General features: G+C 32.1%; 2 protein-coding genes across 2 annotated transcripts; one reads left to right on the plus strand and one right to left on the minus strand.

Moving 5' to 3' along the window:
• The first annotated feature begins 2,045 nt into the window (after nt 1-2,045).
• Nucleotides 2,046-5,347, plus strand: LOC108761221 (A-agglutinin anchorage subunit). Its single transcript, XM_018507636.1, has 3 exons — nt 2,046-2,181; nt 2,466-2,597; nt 2,807-5,347. Exons 2-3 carry the CDS (start codon nt 2,499-2,501, stop codon nt 5,021-5,023), a joined length of 2,316 nt encoding a protein of 771 aa, XP_018363138.1. The 5' UTR covers nt 2,046-2,181; nt 2,466-2,498; the 3' UTR covers nt 5,024-5,347.
• Nucleotides 5,348-10,311: 4,964 nt separating this feature from the next.
• Nucleotides 10,312-11,782, minus strand: SNRPG (small nuclear ribonucleoprotein G). Its single transcript, XM_018507641.1, has 4 exons — nt 11,469-11,782; nt 11,336-11,358; nt 10,531-10,655; nt 10,312-10,411 (listed from the first exon to the last, which is right to left on the minus strand). The coding sequence occupies exons 1-4, from the start codon at nt 11,498-11,500 to the stop codon at nt 10,361-10,363; spliced, it is 231 nt and encodes a 76-aa protein (XP_018363143.1). The 5' UTR covers nt 11,501-11,782; the 3' UTR covers nt 10,312-10,360.
• Between the last annotated feature and the right edge of the window lie 7,912 nt (nt 11,783-19,694).

The following is a 19,694-nucleotide window of genomic DNA, read 5'->3' on the forward strand; positions in this document are numbered from 1 at the left end:
TAAAAGGAGAAATATACGTACAAGAGTTGATCAATTCGGCTAAACATAAACAGCCCAGGTAGAATATTAAGTCATAATAAACATCATATAATGACATCATAGGACATCGTGACGCCAATTGTCACTTAAAAATAAACTAAGTTTATTTTTAAGACAAAAAATAAGGTCATGATGATGTTCCCGGAAAAAAATGGTTTTATAGTCACATAAATTTATATAAAATTATATATAATTATATATGATTTTATATAATTGCATATAAAACGTTTTTTTTCGAATCCTTATAATTATATTATTATGACTTCCGTATTGTACTTGTGTGAGTGACAATACGAGCAAAACGTCAGGACGCTCCTGGCACTGTCAGGAATTGGCAACCACACAGTCACGAGCAAAACGTCAGGACGCTCCTGGCACTGTCAGGAATGGGCAACCACACAGTCTTTATACACTGGATGCTTTTCATTTAGTGACACAAGTAGATACGTATATCGTTCTATCTTTCTTTATATTCCATGAGGAACGAAAACAGAATTACAATACTTGTGTTGATTTATGTCACCAAATGGAAAGCAACCATTGATATTCGTTCTATTGTGCTACTTATTATAACTTCCTCAGTAACTCAAGGAACACTCCAAGTTGAGAGAAAGTCAAAACGATTTTATTTTGATACCTTGATAGTCAAAATGATCATTTTTAATTGTATAATTTGACTGTTTTTTTTACTTTAAGAATCAAAATTAAGTCATTTTGATTTTTTACTTTATGTGTTAATTTACTTGGATAGGAATAACATATTACATCGATATTATTTTCCGCTCAACAATATAACGTATGTACATAACAGTTTCATTATTGAGTAGGAAATTTCTTACTCGACAATTTATAACATCGAAGAAATATAATGTTACTCTTGTATGATGTTCTCTTATTCGTAACAAAAGCAATAGAAAGAATCGTGAAGCTCCAAAATTCATATCTATTTCGTTTTCTAAGGCCCAGTTCCACACAACTCACGGTTAATTCTTAACCGAGGTTCAATTTGTTTCTCATCTCTTCCCAATTCTAGAATTGGAAAGAGACAATGAATAAATTGAATCTCGCGTTAAGAGTTAATAACCGTGAGTTGTGGAACTGGGCCTAATAGGCCTACAATAAGCCGTAAGTCAGAACATCGGAAATCTTAACCAGTCTTAACCAAGTCGTTCAAGTTGGCTATTGGCCAACTTCACCGATTATGACTTAAGATCGCTTAGAACTTCTGACTTGCGGCTTATTGTAGAAGGGCTATTAACCAGTCTTAAGATCGCTGAGAACGATTAAGAAAAAGATTATGACTTAAGATCGCTTAGAACTTCTGACTTGCGGCTTATTATAGAAGGGCTGTAACTCTTCTTCCGAGTCATTTTCAGTTCCTCAGACTTTATTGTGTGAGGAATCAAGAAGCGAAAGGAAAAGCGTGCAAGAGTCATAGAAAAGTACGAGTGCACGCATATATGAAGCGTATGATAAATTGACATATCCACTCAGCAAGACGTAACGAAATGACGTCATGATGCAACACGAGACGCAACATAAGGCAATGACGTAAAGCATAACGTAATAACGCAATTTGACGCAATGTGACGTAATAGTTGGTCGAAGATCCGTTACGTGTATGCAAAAAAACAAACAAAAACGAAAATGCGACAACGCAAGCGCTGATGGCGCGTATATCGACATTATTGACGTCAAGTCGTCAATGCGATCAACTTCATCAAAATTTGCGAGAAATATACACGTCAGCTGCGGCCGAGTGGGATTAGGGAATGGGGATCACGATTTACGCGGCGGGTACTATCCCTATGAATGAAGGGAAATCGTACATCGCGCGCTTCGTCCGTCCGCGCGAGCGCGAGCGCGGATGGCAAATTCAATGGACGCAAAACGTAAAACGCGCACACGCGTTTCCGTGAAAAAAATCTGTTTTTGGGGGGAGAGAAAAGAAAGGGGAAACGGGTGTCGACAGTGTCGACACGGCGAACAGCCAACTGCCGTCGATCCCGATGGTGCGCGGGATGAGATGAGCAGGGTTGCGGTTGCGAATCACTATTCACTATGCGGATTACCGCTGTTTAATCCAAGCCGCGAATTATGACGCTGACTTTGAATCATACACAGTCGTGACGAGTCTATTTCGTAAGTATACTTTTCAAAAAAATTCGGAGCGGGAGGAGTAGACCCGCAAAAACTTCACGTTCATAGTGGATACGGCGTCGAGTAAATGTCTGGATTTGATTACCCGAATTAAATGACTAACCTAGAAATTGTACCCTCCCCAACCGAATTGAGTCCGATTTATTCGCTTCGTATTGTGTTTATGCGGTGAATGAACGGATGAAGCACCGTACTCCGCAATCATGAAAATTCATCCGTTTGACCGCGATCAAAGCCGCGTTTCCAGGCCATTTTATGAATTACAGAAGATTCGACATTGACTGCTCATACCTGTTGACATGGTGAAACTAGCATATTCACCACTCTCCCAGCTCGCGTCCACAGACATAATGTCCAACGTATGCCCGAACAATATGATAAAACCTACCTTATCTGAAGTAAGTTGTATTACTTTACTTTTATGCAATTGAAAAAATAATATGATTACTATGTCAGATAATAATGTTTATAGCAAAAAGTAATTGTTTAATTATTGTGTGTGTGTGTGTGTGTGTGTGTGTGTGTGTGTGTGTGTGTGTGTGTGTGTGTGTGTTACACAAAAGTTTACAACACTAATCGAGACTCATATGGGTTTTGTTGTTTGCAGGTGTTACAATCAGACTCTGTGAAACGGCTGTTTAATCAACCGGACCTTATCATTAAGACGATCCCTTTATCACCACTCGAGTCTCGCAATGCATTTTTGCATAAAAGGAATGGTATGAATTCAACATCAAATCACACAACAGCATCTGAAATATCGATATTCCCTGTTGGGACATCAGACGAAGAAAAGGAAGATGCTAATCTTTTACCTTCAAAAATAAAGCACAAAAAGTCGGAAATTGCTTTGCTACCTATTAAGAAGAAATCGTGTGGTCATTATCAGCCATGTGAAAATATTATCTGTGACGTGACAGTACAGCAGTACGTGGATAAAGATTGTGTGTCACCTATGTTAGCATTGAGCATAGAAGAAAATGAGATAAATGCGCCGGTTGAAAAACACTGTAGGAATAAGTATTGTGATGCATTAAGCATTGATCATAATCGTTGTCGTCAGGCATCAATAAAGTTATATAAATGTGACAGTTCATATACGTGCGACATTTGTGGAAGAACATTTAAGAAATTGATATCTTGGATACATCACAGAAATTGTAAGAGAAAAAAAGTGTACATTCATAACGATGTAGACAGATTGCATTTACTGAAGGAGCGGATGCGCATTCGAGAGTTGCAGATTTTAGAAATTGCGAAGATGAAGAAACGCGATTATTCGGATCCTAACAAAGTGATGGAGACGCTGTGGAAAAATGAGGAGTTGATAATTATTCCGCAAAAAGCACCTAGTCAACCAAGAGTCAGCATGACTTTGGTACCTAACACTCAATTGACTAACACTAATGCTCAACCTATCATAAATCATTCACAGATAACTAAATCTGCGAATACCTTTGGAAGTGCGTCTGTCACGGTTTCATCGCAGAACACCGTTGTTTTTCCCAACAACACGTTACGTTCAGAAAGCAATGTAAAATCAATAGGTCAAGTAACATTTCCAAATTTACAACAAAATTCCTATTTGGAATCTACTTCCGTTATGATTCCAGCTAAAGCTCAAACTCAAGTTCCAGTTTCATCTTCAACTCCAGTTCTAACTCTAGCTCTAGTTCCAACTTCAACATCGTCTACAGTTCCAACTTCAACTTCAGTTCCAACTTTAGCCATAACTTTAGCTCCAAATTCAGCTTCAACTTCAGCTTCAACTTTAGTTCCGTTAACTCTAACTCTAGCTTCAAGTTTAGCTCCAGCTCCGGTTTCAGTTCCAGCTATAACTCAGATTTCGGCTCCCAATGTTATTACCACTTCTGCATCTACTTCGATTGTACCTCCGAACAAGTCATGTATTCAACTCACAGTTTCACCTCAAACTACTACTGTTCAGCCGATAAACAACTTAAGTGTATCACCATCACACATTGTAAAGTCCACGGCAATTCAGCCTAAAACGTTCCTCACGCCGATACGCGTGGTACCTATAGCCAATTTGATAAGTCCGCCGTCGTTGTTACATCGCACGCAAGGCATTCCTAAGTTCTGCATTGTTGCAGAAAAAACCACTCCGGTGACCACTTCGAATTCACCGTCTGTTCAACCTACTGTTGCAACTGTTGTCAGTACCGCCACTGTAAATGCTCCAAAGTCTCTGACGCACGTTCCAATACCAAAAATACATAAATCGAAATTAAAGAAAAAAAAGCAGAGTTTTTTCTGTGACTATTGCTCGAAATATATCACTACTGATTGGTATTTCAAGGTGCATATCGCAAAGCACAAGGGTCAAAAACTTTTCTTCTGTAATTTTTGTGATGAATCCTTCAGTAACAATTATGATATGAAAAAACACATAACTAATCAACATACCGATCAGAAAGAACTTGCATGTGACAAATGTAACTATACTTGCACGTCACTTGCTTCCTTCAAAAGCCACATCCATACACATGCGATAAGTAGTATACTTACTAAAGTAGATTCGAAAAAGCAAAAAAAATCGGAACTTTTGAAAAAATTGGAAAATAAAGTAAACCATAAGTTAATTCACAATACATACGAAAGGAAAGTAAAAAGAATAAAATGCGAAGATACATCCGACAGTCAGAATAAACAGCAGCATAATAAACAGAAGCATAATAATAAAAATTTATCGGCGATTAACAAAGATAACAATGCAAAGACAAAAGGATGTAACTCGTTTGTTTCGGTAAAAAAAATTGAACCTGAAAATTTCAAATCAGAATCTCCTATTACATCGAGATGAAGCATATAATCTATTTTAGTTTTGAGATATAAATATATTTCGCCAAATATAATTTATTACAAAGTTTGCATGGAAGGAAAATGTAGGAAGAGCAACCAAGGCATTATCTCATTGTGCAACCAAAAACGTTAAATATAAAGTGTTAAGATGTATTTTGTATAGCACATGAGTGAAGCTTGAACAAAATAATTTAAAGTTCTTTTATGGAAATATCGATTGGCGCTTTTAAATTCGTTGTGTAGCCTAATGATATGAAGTGCATATAAAGTTCGTCGATGCAGATAATCTTGATTTACACTTTCAACTACTATGTAAATAAAAACCGCGGCGAATTTGAATTGCTCATATTCTTTTCGCGAATGTAATATTTTAAATTTACTTTTATGGGATAATTTAATGCAATTATTTTAATAAGATTAATAATAAATCGATCGTTACAATTACCGGTTTACACTAATAACTTTTCTTTACATTCCTGTATTAAATACAAAATATAAATTACATATCTATATACATATATAATTATAATATATGTGTATATAGATATAATATGTATAGATATAATATATAGATATAATATGTATATATAGATATAATATATTATATGTATATATATATATCACATAAAATTTATACAGATATAATTTGTATTTTCGTGTCATGAATAGGTCAGAATATCTATAGGGTAAAAGCAGGGATTATGGAATAGTCCTTTTCTTAAATTAACATTGCTCTGATATAATGCATACGAAGACTTTAAATTTACACAGAACTCTTGAGGAATATGTTAGCTACAACATCCAATAAATGAAAGTCATCCAAATTTAAGTTCAACGTCAATATTAACAAAAAAGTCAAAAGTGAGAAAATGGAGGGTCTAAAAAATGGGATGTAATGTGAAATACCGCTGAAATTTTGACCATAGTAATAAATAACACAATAAATGAAGCCCAAATTTGTTTATTTATATAAACTGATCAAGGAACATAGAAAACTGTTCAATTTTTATTGTACAATAACACAGAAAATCTAATAGCATCATTACGAACGTTATTACGCATGGACAATAAAGAATAAAATTAAATCTTGAATCATTAAATTACGACGTACAATAAATATTAGCATATAAAATAAACATTATTCACAAGAATCTATTCCATATTTTCAACCCTCGATGTATTCCACATTACTTGCATGTCGTCATATGACAAATAAAGTCTTTCCGTAGCAATAAACAAGTTTGAAATATCAATTAATCTGCATAATATTGTTCATGCAACATTATTAAAAGCGTCTGTGCAATATAAGCATTAAAAAAACTTGCCTTCAGTTTGTGAGAACACTTTTTAGAAAAAGCTGCTAGATCTTCTGACGTAACGAAAATGTTAATTGTAGCAAAACGGTTGATCGGACCGAGTTCATTGCTTGTTATGACATGTTTGGTAACAGTTGCAATAACTTTCAGCGATTGCCGCCAGATTGCAATGCTTTGTTTAAAAAATAAGCCACTATTCCATATTAGTAGCCTATGCCATAATCCCTGATTTTACTCTACAATAAAAAAGATTATGTATTTGTGTTGAAAACGATCCATTCATGTTCTTGTTAATAATTTGTATTTAATTTTATAACATATGTTCGAGTGTTAATTTAACATAATGTGATTATGTTATTTAAAGATTTTGTATGAAATTGGTATTCAACGTTTCTTAATGTCAAAGTGATATAATTTATGAGTAAGTTGAACAAGTAGCATAAAAATATGTTTTAAAATGTAAATTCTAGGACGAATGAATGAAATACATGTTAATATATCATAAATGCTAATTCTTTGAAAAAAATGCTTCCATGGTTTGTTTACAAACTGTGTTGATATTACTTTTTTTGTATTGATTTTCTTACATAATATTTGTATAATCTTCTAAAATATTCATCTTGTGTCAAATTGACCCAAAAATTTGAGTGGATCGTTTGGGACGTGAGATTTATGTTAAATTCGGCATATTTTTTCCAACAGTGTAAAATGGACCATTAAAACAATTTTTTATAATTTAGTACTATATGATTTTTGTATTAACTTTTGCCAGAAATAATGTTCTGTTTTCTCTTGTATTGAATAAATTTTATTGGATAATCGTAAATAATATTTAACAATTATAAGATAAAATTTACTTGACATTAGAGAAAATAATGGAATAGTATTTTTAGCAAAGATTAATACAAAAATTATATAATTATAAAAAATTGCTTTGACGATTTATTTCAGGTATTTTAAGCTTTTTCACAATGTTTGTAAAATTATAAAAATATTAAACAGTGGAATTATTTAAATTTTTAGAATAACAAAATTTTATTTAATATTTAAACACAGTAATATATTTCATTCATAAATTTTAATTATTCTTTTTACACTATCGTATATTGAACACCCTTTCAAAAAATTTTTTTATTTTAATTTATATAATATTTGAAAAATTACGCAGATTTGTAATTTCTTTAGTTAACGTAACAATTTGTATAATTAGTCTTTCATTTAAATAGAATCGCATTTAACTGTGATACATTTTTTCTCACGAAAATTATTTTTTTTTTTCTATATCATAATTGTATCTATTCTATATTCGTCTATATATTCTACTCTAAACTATTATTTGATACATTTTAATAATAAAATTAAAATGTGTATAGTTACATATTTTATTCTGCAACTTGTCATTTCAAGTAAAAGGTTTCTTAAGGATTTGTTTTCTATACAAAAATCTTGTTACATAATTACAAGATACAAATCGTAAACTTTGGTGTGTTAAAGCACCACATAGAATATAGAAAATACGAATGACTGCTACGGTTAAACATTGACATGTATATTATACATGTATATGACACGCAATAATGTACGTGTTTATGTATGTAAGAAACATGTTAGTTTAATATAAAGTATGTAATGTAAGAGTAAAAGTGGCTACACATATATTTATAATATTTTGAAATAGCCTTAAATATCAGCAGATTAAAAATTATCACTACATACCATACATATAAAGCCTACATTTTTTTCTCAATTATAAATTAATGAATTACAACTAACAATATTGAAATACTTTTTTTTTATTTTATCATTTTCTTTTGCATTTAAAAAGGTATACAAAAGACAGTCTACACTACGCGTTACATTTGTGATATATGGTCTGTTTTCTGTTCCTGCACTAGACTGCTCTAAAATTCTCTTTTTCGCTTTAAACAAATATCAAACGTATATCTTTCTGACTTTAAATTCCAAAAGTGTACACTAGTTCAGCCACAGAAAACAGACCTATAGATTTATGTATAAGTATTCGTACTATTTTATTGTTTTTCTTTCTTAAAAACAATGTTTACTAAACTATTCTTTTTTTGATGCGCTATATTTATAAAATATTCAAAAACAAGAAAATAACATATTTTTTAAGATTTATTGAGTAAATCTTTCTCATATATATATATATATATGTTCAGTGAATTTTTTTTTATTTTATCGAACAATTTACTATAAGAGCAAAACAGTACAAAAAAATAACGTGAAATATTTTAAATAATAAATTTAAGTTTGTGTGTGAATTATGCATACATCGTGAAATATTTGCTATTTAAGATCTGCTGTGCTTTGTCTTGTTGCTGAAATGTAAAAGGATGGTATAATTATCATACAATTGTCATAAAATATTTTATTACGAGAACACATCTATCACTTGTTGAGGATAAGTAATGTTCCTGAACGCGAAAAATCAATGAAATATTAAGTGCCTTGTAAATCAAAAATTTCTTTAATATAGTCATGCTTTTATTATAGACTTGTAGATAATCGTCTACAGAAATAAAATCTTTTTTGAAGCATATTCCGCATTTATTTTCTAGATTTTTCTTTAATATAAATTCTTTAAATATACGTTTGCACTGTGTAGATAGCTTGAAATGCATGTCTGTTATCGTTATAATAGATGGTTTTTGAGTAAATCTCAAATTAGGAAATATACTAAATTTGTGTATTTTAATATAAGGACATGTTTGTTTATAAAGATTATACTTTATAATTGTGAATTTAATATAACAAAATGATGTACGAAATACAACAGCGGTTCTGATCTGACGATATGTAATTATTTTTTAGGTTTTGGTATATTGATATGATATCTATTTTATTCAAATAGAAATATCGTTTTTCTAGGATACAAAAAATATAAATTTTACCATACAAAAAACTAAAATAATGTAGTAGAAAATGTAATATGAAGAGGATTTATAAAGATTATGAAAAAAATATGTTACATACTTTGTGAAGAATTAAATTAATTAACTATATTTGTGATGATATATTTACTGTAATTGCGTCAGGATCAATAAAATAAGTTTATTTATTTTCTCAATGTATTGACAAGTATAATAAAAATCAAATTACAGTATTACAATTCGTGTATCTTCACTTCTACATTTGTAATAAAAAATTGTTAATAAAGCATTCGTGTTTGTATATCAAGTGTGTCATTTTTCCTTCAAACCGTTCATGATAGGATAGGGATGCTAAATAACTTCCCACAGCTTACTAGAGTAGTTTGTCAAACAAAAGAGATTTGAATGATATTTCCTAGCAAAGACATAGAACATGTGCCATTTATGTGATTAATATATCAAATATGATCAGTAAAAATGAGACAGGAAGTGTAAGGACAGCCGATCTCCTTTTCTTTTTATAATATATTATGAATGGTTGAATAGAAAGAGATATAGATCGTCTTCGCGTTCTATCTCTCATTTTTATCGACCAATTTTACATACTTTGATTCCTAGAGCTATAAACGATACTGCATATATATGACACGAAATTTGATTAGAAAAATATTCCACTATAATAGAAACAAAGTATCCCAAATATGAATTTAATCCTAAGATAATCTGTGAATAAATTGTGATATTGTCTCATCCTTCAGATTAAAAGCTAAACACAATAAACTTAAAAATAAAGCTCCATCTTCCAGAGTATAAATTGTATACTAAAACATTTTGGTATCATAAAAATTGCAATTATGAAATCAGACAAAAACTAAAGTTCATATTAAAATGATTTATTTTCAGAAGATCAAGACTCAATAGGGGCTAGCTATAATGCCATCGAAGAAATCATTTACAATACATAAAAAAATTAAAATATTATTTGAATTATCAAAGAGAGATAATTTGAGATAATCAGAGAGATATATTGCCAACATCTTGATTACATCTTAAAAAAGGTCAATTATTTATTTAAAAATATAATTATTTAAGATACAGATAAGATAGAGATAAGTTCTAGTAAAATATGTATTATATTCGATCCAAAGCTTCTAACATTATGACGCTGTTGCCACGAATTACCTACAAATATACAATTTATCTTGATAAATACTGATACTAAATAATAATACAAAAATATCCTATTTTATACATATAATCAGCTTTCATAAAAATAAATATAAAATCACAACAAAACTTACCACCATTCCTATATTGTTTTTAGTACCGTCCTTGCATTCTTCTATACTTTCATCTATGACCATGTTCATAAATGGATCAAAACCTCTCAATATTCCAACAACACGCCGGCCACCATTCAACTTTACTGCAAGATATTTTGAGTAAAATAAAAAAAGAATAAAATATTTATATTACTTTCTCTACATATGCTAAGGTACTTCTTGCATATCTTATAATAAAACTATAAAATGATTTTAATTGTATATGCTTGCAATTAACCTTCTTATAAATATTTTATATTACAAAACAAATTTCATGTTTATTTTATAAAATACAAAAAATATTCAGAAAATACTTCTTTACGTAAGAAGTTATTTTTCACCAAAGAAATCTTTCGCTGATTCTACAATGAGTCGGTAGTCGGAAGTCTTAAAGGGCATTCTACAATGCGTTGCCAACAACCGTTGCCAGTTGAAATGTTTGTCACGACACTGATCAGAAGCATAAATAACACCATTAACGCTTCTAATTGATTGTCGGGACAAACGTTTCAACTGGCAATGGGTGTTTGCAACGCATTGTAGAATGCCCTTAAGTCTTAATCGGTGAAGTCAGCCAATCAGTCTAGTCGTGCAAGTTGACTATTGGTTAACTTCACTGATAAGACTTAGGACTACCGATTACCGATCAGCGTTAGATTTAATATTATACAAGAGTGCCTACAACAAACTTAACCTTTCAGCAAGGCTTATTTTTCAAATATCTCAATCTTTCTCCTGGAGATGTAACTTTCACTTTACAGTACATATTCGCATTGTTACTTACGGGATAATCTTTTATCCATGTATCTGAAAAAAGCACAGAAACATTAACATGGAAATATAATGTAATAAAACATGTGAAGAATAACAATACCGATAGCGAGATCGCATCAGTTTATGAAAAAAATATACTTCACTTCTTAAGCTCTGGTGGATGTGCTTTACTCATTTTCGATTATAGTAACAGAACCTTCCAATATCTGAGTACACTGATAAATATTCACAAAAATTATGGAAAATTGTACAATAACCGACAATAACCTTGTTGATTACGTTTACCGGTGATGCTAAACTATATGCCAAACTATTCCAGCCGGTAGATGTCACTGAGCGCGTTCAAGGGTGCGTTCCGAGTTACGCATGAAACGCATGATGTATCGTTTTATCCTTCTTTATTAATTGGTAAACAACAAAGACAAATGATGCACATGCGCTTCATGCGTAACTCGAAACGCACCTCAAGTCGACAAAGCGGCTAGCTTGCTTTCCGAGCAAATGAATATGATTGGTTATTACTTGTAGATCCAACCCATTACATTCAATCGCTCGGCGAGCAGGCTAACAACTTTGTCCGGGTTGTACGCGCCCACTATGGTCGTGGTTCGATTTATGCTGGCAACGCTCATGAGCATCATTTGTCTTCGTTAACGTTCTTTAACATTTGACAAATAACAAGAATAAAATAATTTTTAAGCGTTGTAAACGTGAATCGGACCGCGGCCTATCTATGCTAGCAGAGGAGTCGGTTTTTCACGCATGCGCATTTCATTATGACATCTGTATTAATATTGAATTTATGAAGTTCTTGTAGAGGCCACATATTTTAATTCCTATGTTATATAAAATTTTTTGAAACATTAACAATTATAAAGAAATTATAGAAATTTTCAAAAAATTGAAGACGAACGAAAGAAATATCAGTAAAAACAAAGAGAAATCACTACAAAAGATATGTTCCGCTTAAAGTTCGCAACGCTCGCGTGTATCACCTCATTCTTGTTTAATATTCAGTGACAATTGACAAGAAGGACGAAATGATACTCGCGAACGTTGCAAATGTTAAATGAAATGCATCCAAAAAACTTGATATGTAAAATAATATAATATCTATATTGTTTCGTTACGTTATCATTCTTTAATTAGTAACTATTTTAGTATTTGTGGAAGATAATACGCAACTTATAGTTTATTATAAGAATACATAAATGTAATTGGCGTTAGATATTAGTACAAGTGAAAGAAAAGATTGGAAATATTATATTGTATATATATAATGACGTTATAATTCCAAATACGACTGCATAATAAATTACAATCTTTTCTAAACGTAATACGTATTATTTCTAAATATTTTTCAAAATAATAATTTTTTTCTTAAATATTACAACATTTTGTATTGATGCAAAAATACGAGTTGATGGAAACTGTTAAAACTATATCATTTCAATAGAAAATATTCTCCAGTCAAAGGATAAGGGCGAATACCATAATTCTAGCAAAGGAAAAAAATGAGAAGGATGAAAATGTTGTTCAGTCAGTGGTTATAAAGGTATCGAAAAACACAGAAGGCGATCTCTGTCCATACGATTTATGGGATCGTAACTTTATTTCCTTTTCTACAACACATTGGTACAACATGAAATGAGCGTGTCGCTCTTCGAGATAATTGTCGATGAAGCGTCTCTGCGTTTTCTTACGTGTCACAATTGCGCGATCCCGAACATCACAACGCACGATATGTGCGTGTTCTCGTCTCGTCGGATACATCTCCGTTATTGTATCATCGCGCCGAGATGCGAGACGCTATCGGTACAAAATACAAGTACGCATGTGTTTATAAAAGTACAACATCAACGTCACTTCGATCGCAAGAAACGATACTTCCCCATACATCTCAGAAATAGTGGCCACGCAGATAATGAACCCTCGACAGTTCTCGTTAATGAATGAAAAATAAAGGAACATTCAAGAGAAGAGGCTGACATCAAGATTGAGCTTAGAAAAATTTCGAGGAAGATCTTTTCTGGATTGACGATGAATGGATTTTTCGTGCGACGTAAATAGAATTATGCTATACGAAAAACGAGACATATGTCATTTAAGGTTTTTAATAGAGACTGTATTTCGATATTAAAAGCATTTCATTATCTTTGGAAAGTAATAAATATACAATTTCTCCTCGACGTGTTGTAAAAAAAAAATTGGTAACATTTAAACATTCCAAAAGACGTGTAAAACCGGGAAGATCTTTGTGACGTTTCTTATAATTGTTTCTTTGGTCTACATAATGTATTATACTCGTATCACGGTGTGACATTTAGAATTATAATATTTTATCGATATATCATATGCGTGTCCAACAACGTATACATCAGAGTTCAACAACGTACATGAAAGCGATAGAAACGAAGGCTTCGTAATCCCCATCTTACATTTAAATCGCTAAATAGCGTTGTCCGCTCTTCCCGTCTTTTTAATAACGTTTTTCATTAGCAAAACTAGTGCGCACTCAGTGGACTTTAAAGCCGTTGTACAAAAATCGACGTAAAGATATACGTTTAATAAAAATATATAAACGAATTAAATATCGTGAAATATTCGATACATTTTATTGTGCTATTTGATAAAATAAATTTTGGTCATTTTATCAATTGAGATATCTCACTTTTATATTTAAATTAGAATAGTGTACAACAGCTTTAATGTGCACTGAGTGCGCACTAGTTTTGCCAATGAAGAACGCTATAAATCTTATTAACAATAAGCTGATAAACGGACACCGAAGCGAACGTTCGCTACATCGATTTAGTTCGATTTAGTTCTTCAAAGGCGCGATTTTTTCAATTCACAATTAATTAAAAATTATTTTGGAAATATGTGAACATCATGAAGAAGCACTATTATAATTCAACTAACGACATAAAGGAAGAACTTGTCTACTGATTTTCTATTGTAGCGAAGCGCAAAGAAGCTCCGCGAATCTACAATACAAAGATACTAGCACATCGATTCGAATTAATCGGCTAATTTCATGTGGAATGCCATGATATAAATGTCTCAATACACGCACTTCGAAAAATGACATATCGAGAGCTATTATATGTAACGTCTATAAAATTGTCGATGAAGGTACAACTGGACCCAGCATCCGAGACATTCTTCGCCATCGCAGCAATCTCTGGACTGTTCTCATAAACGTTACGTGTTCTCGCATTTACCTTTTTTTTTTAACAATTGAAACATTAAGTACAAGATGCATACTTTTTTAACGAGGTTTCCAAAAACTTCGTTTACGCAACTCACTGTCTGTAGTGAGGAGTCTTTACATTTATATTAAACACGTGCAAAATTCTAAGATGGAACGGATTGGCACAGCGAGTCGTGAGAGAACGACTCGCGAATATATTTTGTCCGTAGATATTTTTTCATACAGACACAACAACTTTACTTAATTATTAATAAGTTTCTCGCTCGTCTGTATCCTGTATTCTCTAGGTGTGGATATCGGCTTGTTTTCTGTAAATATAAAGAACATATTCCGATATATTCTCACGAAGAGGTACATTTAAAATAATTCCCTTTTCTCAAGAAGTGTCAAGTCTGCTTCAAGATATATCTGTTCGCGTTGTTTGAAATCCTCCAAAATTTTAAAATGAAATAAATATATATTCGAGCGTTGAAAAGAGAGAGAGAGAGAAAGCAAAGGTGCTGAGTACAAAAAGTGCAAGCAACGCGAACGAGTCTAATAACTCGTGTAAAATATGACACTTTTTGAGAGACTATTGCTATTGATTTATAAGTAGTTCATCCTTTAACAGAGTCCACGATCCCTTAATCCTTCGATTCTGTGAATCGATTTCCTCCGACAGGATTATCATCCTTTTATTACAATAAATAGTGTACATCTTAATTTGCATAGTTAAAAAAATTAAGTATAGCGCGCGCGAAGTAAATCTTAGAGATAATTAGAATGTCAGTTGCACTTGAGACGCACGTCGATTGCAGCGGCGGTAAGTACAATAATTAATGAATTTAACAGCGTAGCGCAACAAGAACAACCGATAAGGTACGTTAAATATCTAGAAATCTATACCGCGGAACATTCACGTTACATTTATGATACACGGTGTCGCTACAGTATTTGCATCTCGTATAGAATTCTAATACCATCGAGAAAGACGGCACGATATGCCGATAATAAATATTAGGTATACGAAATCTTTGGTCGTATGTGAACACACGAACGAAGGCAATCAGAGGGACTTTCGTAGTGCGTTCAAAAATAATACTTTGGCAAAAGTAAGGAAGCTCTAGACTTTTGATTGGATTTAAAATAACAACAAGGTGTAGATATAAAACTTGGACACCAATAAAGTGCGATTTGTCGAATTATACGCGGATATATGCTTTAATTAACAGTCCACGAAGTAGCGAAAGACGTTTAAAAGAGGCTTGACGTATCGTAGGACGTCTTTTAAATATCTTTATAATTTTTTTAGACATGTCACACGGAGTTCTAGGCAACCCCTGGATTATTGCATACAATGTATTAAGGACACGCAGCTTGCAGTTTCAAACATAACGTTTGATTCGCGTTTTCTTGCAAGTTCTTTTGCCGATTACGCTAGTGGAATGGTTATAGTATTCGGATTTTACGATAGTGTTCAATGGATCGGATTAATATACCGTCACGACGAAAACGTGCCAAATGCTTTACAATTCGTCATCGTTTATCCATTTTATTTCATTGACATAGCGTTTAACCCTTTTGATACCAAAGTTTAAAAAAAAATAAATTTTTAAATAAAGCATTTTGTCTCATTACAAATAATTCTCGGAACTTATTTTCAAAAGATTCTAAAGTGTAATATAAAAAAAAAAATAAAGTATATTATATTTTCTTCCTAATAAAATATACCGGTACAAAATTTTCATATAGGTAATATTGTTCTCGGTATTAGTTTTTCATTATTCACAGTAGAAACGTATTGTGCCTCTCTAAATTGATCAAGTGGTACTGAAAGGGTTAAACAATTCTAAATGACTAATCGATTTATTTTTACACACGAATGTGATTGACGTTATTGCGGGCGACAAACGCCATCCAGAAGTGCAATATCAAACCATCGTCTCCCGAAAGATCTTCACCGACGAGTCCGCATGCTTAGTATGCACGTATCTCGTTATCGTCCTGACCGCGTTGTTGTTATTGTTGTTAACGCCGTTGAGTAGTTCGCCACTCCTCAGCCCGGACTTCGCCTCCGTTTGCATTTCCCTCGCCGTTTCTGCAGCCAGGAACGACAATATCCTTCTAAGCGACAACTGTTATCATGCATTGTCGTGAAAAAAGAAACTCAAATGACGTCAAAATTTGAAGTTTTATAATACTACTTGAATCAATTTCACGGATGACTTGAACCGAAATAATTTCTACGTTTTTTTAGTTAAAAAAAAAGCTCCTTAATTGTATATTTATATTAAAAAAAGCTGTTAATTTACAATTTTTTTTATTGTCGGAGGAGACAATAAAATTATTTCGGAGTTGAATCTCATTTAGTATTTCAATGCCAGAAAGATAATCTTTATTGTTATTTCGCGTAAGGAAATGATACACGAAACAACAACAAAAATTACTAAAACTACACAGATACATGTCTTTCAATGTGCAACAAACAATTATAGACACCAAGTGTGCGAATAATAGTCAGGTATGCGAGAAACCTGCATTAATAGCACGTATGTTCATATTTCTACATACTACGTGAGCTCCTCGTATACTGAATGTGTTAGAATATTTGGTTAATATAACATTACATTCGAGACGCAGCAACGCAGATCGCAGAAATAAGCATTCTATTGTGTATGTATTGGTATGTACGAACCTTACCGTGTCACTTTTCTCGAACGATCGCGTCATTACCCGCCGCAACATTGGCGATTACAAATTATGATTACAATATTTAGTACGCAAAATTATGAAAGAGCGTACGTGAGACTTTTAACTGTGGCATTAAGAGAAATATAAGCAATAATATGAAAGATAAAGAATAAGCAGGAATATACTGCTGAATATTGTAAAAAAGCGTATAAATAGATCGGATTTTTGTAAAAAGTTGTTATCGATTGTTTACATGTGAATATAATATTCTAAGAAAATATCGAAAAGTCTAAGTGTAGCACAAGATAAGAGAATAATATGTTGTTATAAATGTATGCTTTCAAACTTTTTTTCGTCCTCAGATCTGCCGTACTGCGCTCCACGATTAAAATTTGCAGCTGCAGCGGTTATTGGAAGTGCGCAACGTGCGGAAAATTAAATGAAAATACACACACGCTATGTGAAGCAATAATCGATAAGTATAACCTCGAGATAAAAGGGAAGTGCAGCAAAATCGTCATTCAACAACAATAGCACATGTATAGGCGCTCGTATCATACAATAAGACAAATATGTGTTAGCCAGTTGTTCCACATGTCTGTAATCTAAAGAAAAATTCATTTTATTCAATCTTAAAATAAAGATTTTCGTGAACAGTCCGTATTTCCTATAAATTAATGAATAATAATACAGTGAATGTGTGTGCAAAACGGGAAATTTTTATAAAGTCTTATTTTTAGAAAATAAATACTAATTAGCAATTTACTAACAATGAGTACCTTCTATCCTAATACAAACAAAAAATTTCACAAAAATAATCATCATATTTATTTAATATTTTAAATAAATATAATTTTAAAAGCTATTTCTCGACTATAATACTTCTTATGGCTCTAAATAATTTTTTATTTTCACTTATTATTAAGAAAAAATGTATTTTAATTATTATATATTTTTTTTTGAAAAAATAATTGTGAGAAATATACAACCTATTTTCTTTGTTAATAAATTGCTAATTAATGTTTACTTTCTAAAAATGTGATTATTTTTAATCTGTCCTGTAAGCATTTTTCCACTCATTGTATGTGATAATAAATATTGGGTCAGGGGAAAAGTTTCTTCCGATTTTTAATTCAAAATTGTATATATAACATCTTCGTCAAAAAAGAACGAAATTTAAATTTAAAGAAAGGGTTTTAAAGCTTGAAATCTCTACTTTCGAAAGATTACTATATTTTTTGAGTTTCTGTGAGTTTGGTAATTTTAACATTTAAAAAAACTACGAGCTGAAAAAGATGAAAAATTTTCTTTTCACTTTGGGGGTCTCTCACGTGCCCAAAAAAAATTTACGAACATTTCCAACTACCTATCGTGAAAGCTTGAAGCTTTCCCTACAAAATCATTTTTTTTAAATGTTCCTATGATTTTTTGTTCCTGAATTATTCGCGAGATAAGTAAAGGAACATTCTGACTTTGATTGCTCATAACTCCGATAAAAATTATCACACAGCAATTTAAAAAATAGATTCTTAAAGCTGAAACTTTGTTCTAGCGAATGATACAATTGTAACGAAAATTTCGCAACAAATAAATAACTTTTGCAAAAAAATTTTTTTTAATACGAAGGAACTATTTCCCCGATCCAATATATGTATAATAAATAATATAACTGACAAGAGTATTCTGCCGCATTTTATTTGTCACGATTCTAAATCGTTGATGTTCAAGACGGCTTCCGTACAGACCTTATATTGCATCCCGCGTGTATACGATGCAAAATGAATTTCCAGAAAAAAAAACAAAAGGACGAGCAGGTTGCGTTATTCATTACCCTTTTGAAAGTATCAAATATTTATCTAACACAGTTTTCCTTCTTCTCGCGATTGCCGTGTGCGCGAGATAGATAAAGAGAAGCACGACTCTTCGTTAAATTTAGAATTATTGTTTAATCGCATTTTTGTACGGGAAGAAACTGAAACTGGAGGAAAAAAATAAGAAAACAATGTTCACGTGTATGAAAAATAAATTTATATTTGTAAAATAGGGTATAGGTCTCATCGACAAACTATTTATACTCGAACGAGAGGAATTCGAGATATACATTTTAAATCAGACTACAATAGAAAATAAAACAAAAATGCGGTGCAACAGAGTCGGAATCCGAGTTCGACTCCGCAGATTCGTCGTTTTAAAACTAATATGGCAAATCTCTCGGAAACAATTGATAACGGATGCTCGGACTATTGTCCTAAATAATGCATAGATTTTCCGGGCAGATCCACTGCGGGCGACTCCTCTTGGAATCGTTTTGGCGAACGGGAAGAGGTATAACATTAAGTCACAATCCCGCCTACGTGGCAAGAATTCAAGCGAAACAAATCGCGATTATTATATATACATATATGTATATATATATATAATATACTGTATATAGTCAAATATTAAAGTTGTCGATTTATCGCTGAATTACTCGCCATGCATCATT

The sequence above is a fragment of the Trachymyrmex cornetzi genome, unplaced genomic scaffold, assembly GCF_001594075.2.
Source record: "Trachymyrmex cornetzi isolate Tcor2-1 unplaced genomic scaffold, Tcor1.1 scaffold245, whole genome shotgun sequence".
Taxonomy (NCBI): domain Eukaryota; kingdom Metazoa; phylum Arthropoda; class Insecta; order Hymenoptera; family Formicidae; genus Trachymyrmex; species Trachymyrmex cornetzi.